The sequence below is a fragment of the Microtus oregoni genome, unplaced genomic scaffold, assembly GCF_018167655.1.
Source record: "Microtus oregoni isolate MIOR12 unplaced genomic scaffold, Mior012 000033F_ref0000390, whole genome shotgun sequence".
Classification (NCBI taxonomy): Eukaryota; Metazoa; Chordata; class Mammalia; order Rodentia; family Cricetidae; genus Microtus; species Microtus oregoni.
The window spans coordinates 27917201-27928885 of NW_024543092.1; the positions used below are offsets into that span (position 1 = coordinate 27917201).

The window sequence follows — 11685 nt, forward strand, 5'->3', positions numbered from 1 at the left end:
GTAAACAAAGCATTTTGTAAATTGTCCTACTTTTAAAAATACTTTCTTTTTCCAGTCCACCTGTAAAACCCCAGCAGGTGGGGGACATAGAGAGAGAGTATTCAAAGAGATGCTTGAAGCCAGCAAGGTAAAAACCTAGTGCAATGGAAATTCCCCAGAATCTACAAGGCTGACCCTAGCAAAAACTGCTAGTAGTGAAGAATAGAGCCTGGATTTTCTAGTGGAGGGAATAGGACACCAATCCAGTCACAAAACCTTCCACCTACTATTTATCCTTCCTGTAAGATGGGCTTTGGCACAGGTGCCTGGAACTTGTGGAAGCTATTTACCACTGACTTGTTCAATTGAAAACCATGCCTGACATTATCTGCAGGGTTATGAACCTGGATAGCTCAAAGACCTAGGATAAAAATGAATATTTAAAAAAAATCCCATGAAATGATTCCCAATAATACTCTACTATACTTGTAGATCACAGCCTAGCCTAATGGTCATCAGAGAGCAGAAAATGTTCATCAAGCAACTGAAGGGCAGAGCAGAGACAGAGACAGTCAGCTAAACATTAGGCATAGTTCAGAGCTTGGGCATGCTGTGGAAGAAGGAGATGAAAGATTGGAGAAGTCAGAGGAGTCAAGAAAGCAAAGAACCAACTAACCTGAACTCCTAGGCACTCACAGAGACAGAAGCAACAATCAGGAAGCTTTCAGGAGTCTGACCTCACTAGGCCCTCTGCATCAATGCTACTGTTGTATAGATTGGTGTTCTTATAGGACACCTAATAGTGGGAGTGGAAACTGTCTCTGACAATTTTGCCTGACTTCTGGATCCTATTCCTTCTATTGGGTAGGTTCATCTAGCCTTAGTATGAGATGTGCCAGTCTTTTACAACTTGATATTCTATGCTTGGTTGAAACTTGTAGGAGGCTTGCCATTTTTTGAAGTGAAAGAGAGGAGGAATAGATCTGAAGAAGAAAGAAGAAAGAGATAGGGACTTGGATGATAAAAGGGTTGGAAAGCTTTGGTTGGTAGGTAATGTATGAGAAAACAATAAATAAAATAAATAGAAAAATAATAGACTTTCTTTTTTTAAAGGCCACTCCTTTGAATAGAAGCACAATTAGTTAACTCTCTAAGTTTTATAAATCTAATATCTTATAAATCAAGTGTTTATCAAGCAAGGATGGATTAATTGCACAAGTTTTTTAGATATGGTATATGTCTGTGAGAACAAAACTCATAAACTAAAAATAATGCCAATAGAAATAAATATACTGAAGGAATTTAAGAAAAATACTGACTTAAGGCAAGTTTGAGAGCAACCTGGATACATGGTGAGAACTTGACCCAAAATAAAAAAAACTAATAAAAACAAAATATTTTTGTATATGAGAAATAGAACATAAGCAAAACAGTTAGAAAAACAAATACTTAAATCAATATGTGAAAAAGATAGATACTGTGAAAGACAAAAACCAACTAAGTTAAACTTTAAAAAATAAGCCTCATTGGTAAGCATGTCTCTTTGAGTAGAAACTTTTATTCTTTATTCAAGAAATTTAATTCAATAAAAGTCATATTTTATCAGATATTAATTATTTGATAATTTTATATATTGATAATATTCAACTCCTCCCCATAGCTTCTCAAAGATATGGTTTTATATTCCTACACAATTATACCAACTTCATGTCTTCCTTTTCTTAATTATATAACTCATTGGCTCCAGTTTACAATGCCATCTGGTTCTAGTTGTAGGGCCATCCTTTGGAACTTGTTTGACCTACTAAAAGCTGCAAAGTTAAAATAAAATAGACTGTCCCTTCTCTGGCAGCCATTAAGTGCCAATAACTCCTCAGTTAATGGTAAGGGTTCATGAACCCGTTTACACTGCATGCTGTAAGTTCCTCAGGTAAGGGGAGGGGCTCATGAACCCCTTTCACACTCCATGCTAGAATGCTGAATTGATCTTGTGTTATTAATAACTTCTCTGAGCCCATGAAGGCTGTAGCCCTGTCTTCTACAGAAATCTCTGTCAAATTCCAGAACAACAACTCAATGGAAGGGCACTCATCATATTCTAGAAGTAGTTTCTATACTCTAATTCCATAAAATGATGAGATCTGTACATAAAACCTTAATCTAACTAGTAGTCCTTTTCTACCCAGGAAATCAGTATTTCACCTGGTGTGTCTTATTCTCATCTGGCCCCAGGGAATTTTTCACCCTTGAAAACATACTATTATTATAGATGGTGAATGAAAATGCATTAAAACTGAAGTAATATCTTCACCATTGTAGAATGATGATTAGATGATTGTTTTCACAACTCTTTGGAAAAGGGGAACAGGTCAAGTTTCTCAGATACCATATAGGGTATTCTGTGATCTTCTAAAATTCATCCTCATTTCTTTGACATGAAACAAACTTTCTCAGAGAAGATAGAACCTGTGAATTATCCCAGTTAATTTTTTTCTAACCATGTGGAAATCTACTAATATAAACGAGGGAGTTCAACCATCCAGTTTTTTATCAAATGTGTAGACCAGAACTTTTATTGTGTCCGTAGGAAGAATTAGAAGGAACTTTTAGACTCTCTGAGCCTACAAGGTCACTAAGTGGTATATTGTCTTACAAATAAAGAGCAATTACTAAAGAGAAGCCAAATGGAGACTTACCAATTCATTTCACCTTCCCTTTCTATTTGCAGATGATTGTATTTGTGGATGAGTGTAGAATGTTTTATTTAGCTTCTTCTGAGAAATATTATGAGTATTTCTGTTCTCTGGGTATTATCTAGGACTGTTAAGAGCATAGGGTGCTTGCTTGAGGCAGACTTTCTTCATCCCAGATTCATCCCTTGAGGATGATTCTACAATGATGAAAATACTAATAGTTTTAATGTATTTTCATCTACCAACTGTAATAATAGTGTGTTCTCAAGGGTGGAAACTTCCCTAGAGCCAAATCAAAATAAGGTATCAGCAAGTGAAATATTGAATTTCTGGGTAGAAAAATGCTTAACATGTGTCCATTTTCATATATGAAATATATATATACAATGTGAGAAAGAAGAAATAATATAAATGAGCTCTCTGTTCTATGAAGTTATTTCATTTGCATCGATTCTACAATTTAATTGGCATATATCACTATATATGCAATTACTTGCTATGTAATAGCATTCTCATAATAGTGTACACAGTTCGACCAAGTTCCTTGTATTACCTCCAGTTTACTCTCTGTTTTCTGGCTTCTCCTCCAATTACTCCAATAATTTGAAATTGAATTCCAACCATTAACTTTCATTTAATTTTCCTGCCATATAAACATCCACAATTCATGTAGCTTTATAAAAATCCATATATGTATGCAATATTTGTCTATGTGTTAATTAATTTGATTTAGTATGATACTCTTTTTTTTAATTTATTTATTTATTAAAGATTTCTGTCTCTTCCCAGCCACCGCCTCCCATTTCCCTCCCCCTCCCCCTAATTAAGTCCCCCCCCCTCAGCCCGAAAAGCAATCAGGGTTCCCTGTCCTGTGGGAAGTCCAAGGAACCCCCCACCTCCATCCAGGTCTAGTAAGTTGAGCATCCAAACTGCCTAGGCTCCCACAAAGCCAGTACGTGCAGTAGGATCAGAAACCCAGTGCCATTGTTCTTGAGTTCTCAGTAGTCCTCATAGTATGATACTCTTAATATAGACAATATAGCTCTGTTCATTGTGGTTGGATGTAACTCCAGTGTATGTATCTATCACGTTCTGTTGATGGACAGCTAGTTTGATATAATACCTTTACATTGTGAAGAGTGCGGCAATAAACATTGACTTTGTAGAAGTATTTCTTTAGACTTAGAATCTTTCAGAATAACAGGACAGGATTACCATATATTTAGTATTTGAGGATGATCTATACTAATTTATATACTGGATTTCAGTTCACTTTGTACATTATTGCCCTTTTTTCTTTCATATTTAGGAGTATTTGTTATTTGTTTTTTTTTTAATGACTATCATTCCAATTGGGATATGAAAGAATTTTGATCCATCTTAAATTTCCATTTCCTGATGGGCAGTGTGATTTGAACATAAAATATTTTCCTTAGGATGATGTTTTTGAATATTTAGATGTCCCTGTTTGAGGTGGTTGTGATACTGTAAGTGTTGGAGCTTTGTGGGACAAGTAGATGTAAGGAGAAGACACTTACTTGAGGAGTTAAAACCCAGCCTTGATTCCTACTCACTGTGCTGACTAAGGGTGTTTGTTACCAGCATGTGTACTGCTCCTGATTCTTCACCTGCCTACTGCTCATTTCCCCAGCCATGAAGGAATGGCCCTGACAAATACTAAGCCTTAATGAACAACACCTCTTACTTTAAACCATCTTTTTTATTCAGCCACAACAATGAGAAAATTATGAAGCATAGGAAGTGATAATAAATGTTTTCATGGATTTTAGCCATTTGTACTTTATCCTTGGAGAACTCCCTACTCATTCATTTCCTCCTATATGGATTCTATATTTGATTTCTTGGTATTTATTTACTTCTTGGTTTATTTATTTATTTTTAGTTCTCCATACAGTATAGATATCAATAAAGTGTCCGAAATGTAGCTATCTAGAATTTTCTCCCATTATCTTTATTGCTCATCAGAAAGAAAATAATTTTACATAATCTGACTTGCAAAATCTTGTCATTTCTTCAGCAATTGTAGTCCTTTGCAAAAAGTTGTTGCCTAAAGCGTGAAGTTCCCCCATGGCGGCAACAACAACTGCTTTCATTGTTTTTCCCTACATACTTTTAGGTCTGAGAGTAAAATAATATGAACAGAGTTAATGATCACATATTTGTCTTTGCTACTTTTTTATTGCTGTTAAGAGACACTATGATGGGGCCACTTAAGAAATAAAACATTTAATTGGGGTCCTTTTTCAGGATCAAAGGTGAGTCCCTTCCCATCATGTTGGAGAGCAAAGCAGACACTGGAGCAGGAGCTGAGAGATTACATCTCATCTGAAAATTAGAGTCTTAAGCTTAATACTGAGCTTGGCATGGGTTTTTAAAAACTCAAAATCCATCCCTCGTGGCACATCTCCTCCATAGTTCCTAACCCTTCCCAAAACAATACAACTGGAAACCAAACAGGTAAATATAGCACTCTATGAAGGACATCCTCATTTAAACCACCACAATACGGCTCATTAAGTTTTTTTAAAGAAAAATATGTCTTTTATTTTTGAGATTAATATAATTATATCATTCCCTTTTCCTTTCCTCCCTCCAAACCCTCCTTGTTCTTTCATGACCTCTTTTTTATCAATTGTTGTTACATATATATATATATATATATATATATATATGCACTCATACATATGTGTATACACATATACACATACAAACATATGTATGTGGGTATGTATATGTACAAGTATGCGTATACACACACAACACTCTGTACAGTGTTGTTTGTATATATATTTTGAGAATGGACCATTTGGTATTGAATAACTAATCTGTATGCTCTTCCCTGGGGAAGACTTTCTCCCTTGTAGTAATAAGAGCGGTGGGGCTGCGTCCCCAGCACCCCGGCTGCCTGCTAGCTTATGCCCCGAAATAACAACACACAAACTGTATTCATTTAGACACTGATTGGCCCATTTCTATCTAGCCTCTTCTAGGCTAACTCTCGCACCTGGACTAGCCCATTTCTAATATTCTGCTGTAGCCCACGAGGTGGTTTACCAGGGAGATTCTAGCCTACCTCCATCCTGGGTCAGAGCTTCATCACGTCTGCCTCAGAGAGCAGAGCTATCGCTTCTCTGAGCTCACTTCCTCTTCCTCCCAGCATTCTGTTCTGTTTACTCCACCCACCTATGTTTTAACCTATGAGGGCCAAGCAGTTTCTTTATTGCTTAACCAATGAAATCAACAGATTGATATATGACACTCCCACATCACTCCCTGTCATATTGATATGACTTTACTTTGGTAAGCTTCTGAATTTCCTAGGAGACAGAAACTCACAGAAAACTCCCTGATCCTCTGGCTCTTATAATATTTTTGTCCCTTCTTTCACAATAATCCCTGAGCCTTAAGTTTGGGAGGCGTATTATAGATGTTTCTGTTGGGACTGGCTTCCATAGCTCTGCATTTTGATTGGCTGTGGTTTTCTGCATTGGTTTCCATCTGTTGCAAAGAGAAATTTCCTTGATGAGGAATAAAGACTATGCTTATCTATAAGTATAAATATTTAGAATGTAGCTAGGGATTATTATTATTTTTTCAATCACAGCACCAAGATAACAGAGTATACAGAGTATAATTTTTCTTGCCTGGTGATCTGAATTTCCTGTTAGAAATATTGAAAGCAACTACTATATCTAAAAGTAAACTGATAAATGATTTCTTAGAAATTTTCTGTGTTCTATATACAAATGGCAAATGTAGAGTGGTGGTCAGGATCATTTGGGCTGAGGATTAGTTGTCAATTTAGACTGGTACTCAAGGTAAACTTACTAGAGAGTTTTGCACAAAGATCTGGAGAGGTAGACGTGATAGAAAAATGGATATTTACATTAAATAGTTTCTCCTGAATTTGTGGAACTGTAGCTTTTAAGTGAAGAAAGGATCCAGAAAGTGGGAAGAAGAGAGGTCACAGATGAATGTCCTAGTGAATTTCATTTTTGATAGAAGGCATTATCAGAGAGTTTCTGCCAGCATAAAACAAATTTCTGCCAGTGGGAATATGGATATAGTTGCAATATTAGGATTTAATCAGTGTTCAGAGAGATGTGTACATTTTCTCAGTGTTGAGACAAAAAAAGTCACAAAAATGCCAATTGATGAAAAATGTGTTTATTTGCAACGCACAACACCTGTCTGTACTCTGTGTGTTACCATACAGTTTGTGAGTTTCGAGCAAGGGGCTGGAGGTTGAAACACACAGAGATACCCACAGACAGAGAGACAGAGACATGGACCTCTAGTCACTGGTAAGAAGCCCTTTATTCAATAGCACTACAGAGGCTTATATGCCCAACAGTCAGGTGGACCAACAGGTGAAAACCTTATCCTGTGATCCTCAAGGCAAGGCAACAGGTGCTTGTGAAACAGAGCTGGTAAACAAATTTGACACCGCCTTTAGTAACTCATATCAGAAGGAAAGTAAGGATCTCCAGTGGGGAAGAGCAGCTGGAGGCCAGGACCACAAATGGTACCAACATTTATTGTTTTCTGAATGTTTGAGAACATACAGTTCACCCTCATCAGGAAAGCATTTTAGCATGATATCAATTGCCAGTACAAGCTGGTCCATCATGATGATATTCTCTTATGTATGATGCTCAAACCAGGAAAATTTATGTCAAATTTGATATGAGGTATTAGATAGAACAATCAAGTTTGATCTTTCTCTTAATCACTGAGCCATCTATTCAGCCTGATTTTGGTCTTTTTCTGTTGCTACAAACTTACATTGAATAATTACAAACAAAACTTTTGTTCTCAGTTACTTGAGAGAGGAAGTCCAAAGCTATCGCACCAACAGAACTAGTGACCAGCAAAATTCTATCAGCATAGATGGTATCTTCTTGCAGTGTGATGAAGATTTAGAAGTAAAGGGTTGCCTAGCTTTTGGAAGGCCTTGGTTCAATTTCTAGCGCTGAAAGTAAATTATGTTATCCTTAACATACAGGCAAAAATATTTTAATTAGTTTCCTTAGACCATTGTACTGGACTCAATGTATGCTTTCAATTACCGAACTGTTACTCCCATGAAGACTAATCTTCACAGCTGCTACCAATCCTTAGCAACTTTGCATTCAATTACATTCTTTTAAGATATAACGTTCTACTCTGAACTATTTTAGCTTCCATTCATTTCTTATGCATTAAGTTCATCTTCATGAGCCCCCACCCAGAGTCTTTAAATTACAAAACTATTCAGAAATGTCTTCTAATACTCAATGTAAACTCTTAGCTATGATCTACCACAAATTCTAAAGAAACTTAATGTTTCCAATATATAAAGACACCAATAAACATTGCTGTTCCCAAAGCAAGGAACAGGAACTCCCCAAAATTGTCACTTCAGTATCAAAACTAGAATGACAAATACTAAATCCTGAGTCCTGTGTCTAGGGTCAGAGCATGTGGTATCACGATATGAATTTCCTTGGTGTTATTTCGGTTCTTGATATTTATAGACCACATGATCCCTCTCCTTGGTTGATTCCATTCATGTCCTGAAGATATTCTTGCCAGGTGCTTTACATGTCTTGAATTTCAATTTCACTGGAATTAATTGTTGCTTAGACTTCACATTTACAACCTCACACAGTTAATTCTCAGAGAAACTGACTCTCTTAACATTGTCTAAACTTCCAAGCTTCTTATTTAAATAAATATAGGTAATTTTTCCATAACATTTTAGTCCTTGCATTCTGCATGAAGGAAAAAAATTATCATAAAGGAAATACTGAGGTTTCTCTGAAGTTGATGAAGTAGCTGTAAATTTTGTGGACCCATGTCTTCTAACTGCCTTTTTGATGGCTAGATTCTATTCTTTATATAGATCTCTATCAGCAGGATTCTTTGAGTATCTCTCCTCTCAATGGTGGTTCTTTCAAATAAGTTTACAGTTTTAGATCTTGGAGAAGTGATGGTTGTAGTAAAACCAAACACCTAAATATCTCAGGGTTACTTTTCTTTTTGTCTCAGTGAAAAGCATGCATTTTTTAAACAGCCACACCATCTTTTACACAAATTCTAACTCATTATATTTGTAGTAAGACTACTTTTCAAATTCTCTTTTACTAATTTTTTTTGTCTGATTCTTACTCTAAATTTGACAAGAAGTATCCAACAATAGATATGTCACAGCAATAATCAGAGGCAGTCTTGATTTTTTCAATATTTATTTTTTTATTCTAAATATATCACAAGAGAAAAATATCACAAACATTTGCACTAAATTTACCAGGGGTATTCTCATAACCTAGGACTGTTGGGAGGAAGACCCCAGAGTATCTTGAAGCTGGCTGGCTGCTGGCATAACTCCAGTCTAAGGCAGAAACCCTGTCTCAGAGGAATATGGCAGAAAATGATAGAAAAGGAAACCTAGCATTCTCCTGTGCGCTCTAGTATATACACATGCATGTACTCAAACACATGTTTGTATAGACCCAATACACTCACACATACAAAGTAATTTAGTAAATGTTTTCCTGACATAGAGTACTACAAACTAGATTGGTACTATGGGTATATTTATAAACTTGCTCTATTTATATGGAGTTGAGAATTTTGGCATAGCCAATGTCTCATTTAGATAAGTGTACTACACAATTAACCAGAAGGGCTCACAGAAACATGGAATAACTCAGCTCAAAAAGTTCTAGGATCAAAAATTAATTATTTTTCAACCACTACAAATATGAAGAATTCTCTAAGAAACACAGCAGACTTCCATTTTCAAAAACCTTTGCTAATGATCTCAATAATTGTATGTTTTTATTGTTTGTTGGTAATATTGTTCCCTTTACCTATACATTCTATTATTTATATAACTTTGGAGATATCATGTCAGTTAAAGCTTAGTATATGCCAGGCATAAACAACAAAAATGGACTCCTTACACAGATATCAACTCCAGAGAGAGAGAGTAATGAAGGTTAGAAGGTATAGAAAGATAAAATCACTTTTAAAATAATACTGTGAAGAAAATGAAAAGATTGAATAATCTGAAAGAAGAAATGGAATATGCTTTGGATAGAGCCATGGGGTAAAGATTTATTAGGGTAATAATATACAGTGTTTATCTAAGATTAAGTAAGAAATTAACTGACAAGGATGATGGTTTTGAGGGAGAAAAAAAAAGACACTGAGGAGAGAAAGGGCTTGCACATCTTTAGGACAATATAGAAGCTCTGACTGCTCTGGTGTATAAGGAAGGAAAGTTGTGGACTGCATGTTTCAATGCTAGTTCTAACTGCAATATTAATTAGAAAAATCTTTTAAAAAGGCAAAGTGATTCCATGAAATGGTGGCAAGAAGGAACATGAATAAATTATAGATATTCTGTAATCAAAAGCAGTTTTCTAAATAAATATCCCAGTTGTTGACAGCAGAAAATGAACAGTAGCAGATTTATAAGTTCTTGAAAAAAATGTTCGTGGAAAGCACATGCACATTTGACATGATAGCAAACAGAAACTACTGTCTCATCCACAGCTTCTCCATGGCACCTTTGACCTCTGAATTCCTCAGTGTGTAGATCAAGGGATTCAACATGGGTGTGACAATTGACTCAGACACAATCATTGCCTTGTCAATGGGGTAGGTTGACACAAGTCTCACATATAAGGAAATACATGGCACAAAGAACAACACAAAAACTGTGAAGTGAGAACCACACGTGGATAAGGATTTCCGTCTTCCTTCAGAAGTGTGAGTTTTCAGAGAACACAGGATAGTCATGTAAGAGGCAATAAGAATAAGAAAGATGGCCACACACATTACCCCACTGTTGAAGATGATAATGAGACCCAGGGTATGGGTGTCCATGCAGGCCAGTATTAGTAACTGAAACAAATCACATAAAAAGTGATCTATGACATTGGGACCACAGAAAGGTATTTGATACATGAATAGAAGCTGAATGGTTGCATGTGCAAATCCCCCTACCCAAGCTTCCCCCAAAAGAATGCAACACATCCGAGGACTCATGATAGTCATGTAGTGCAGAGGTATACAGATGGCCACATATCTGTCATAGGCCATCACAATGAGGATGATAATCCCTACACCTCCAAAAAAATGTGCTGCAAAAAGTTGGGTCATGCATCCTTCAAAAGAGATGATCGTCTTCTCAAAAAAAGAGTCTACAATCAGCTTTGGAGCAATGACAGAAGAAAAGGTGACATCCACTAGGGACGGAAATGTAAGGAAAAAGTACATTGGTGATCTCAGACTCTGACTTGTGATCATAGTCACTATGATAAGCACATTTCCCAGCACCATGACCACATACATGATTAGAAACACAGCAGAAAGCCTTTTCCACAGCTCTGAGTTCTTTGTAAGACCCAAAAGAATGAACTCTGTCACATTGTTGTGATTTCCCATTTATCTTGCTTTAGATGAGCTCCAAATGAATCTTGTAAATCCTAAAATAAATATAAATATATATGGTTTGTAATTAGTGGTTGTTTTTAATTTTGTATTTCCACCTATCAAGGGAACACACTTGCTTTTAATCATGTATTCTCCCTCCAAGCTTTTGTTGTTAGAATTATACAGTATAGTTGAACAAATGTTCTTGTAGTATGATAGAGCATCCTTTGGATGTATGCCCAAGAGTGGTATTGCTGGGTCCTGAGGTTAGTTGAGGTTAGTTTCCAGTTTTCTGTGAAATCATACTACTTATTTCCTGAGTGGTTGTATCATTAATGAAGGAATGTTACACTTAGTCCACATCTTCTCAGGTATAAGCTATCATTGGTGTTTTTGATCTTAGCCATTCTGACTGGTGTAAATGATATATCAGAGTCATTTTGATTTGCATTTCTCTGATGGCTAATGGTGTTGAACATTTCCTTAAGTGTCTTTCGGCCATTTGAAATTTGTCTATTGAGAATTCTGTATCCCACTTTTAAATAGAATTATTTGGAATTTTGGCATC

At 36.1% G+C, this 11685-nt stretch overlaps 1 protein-coding gene across 1 annotated transcript; it reads right to left on the reverse strand.

Annotated features, from left to right (window-relative positions):
* Positions 1-10217: 10217 nt before the first annotated feature.
* On the reverse strand, positions 10218-11129 carry LOC121466414 (olfactory receptor 4C6-like). The gene has a single exon (XM_041680109.1). The coding sequence runs from the start codon at positions 11127-11129 to the stop codon at positions 10218-10220; it is 912 nt and encodes a 303-aa protein (XP_041536043.1).
* Positions 11130-11685: the final 556 nt, after the last annotated feature.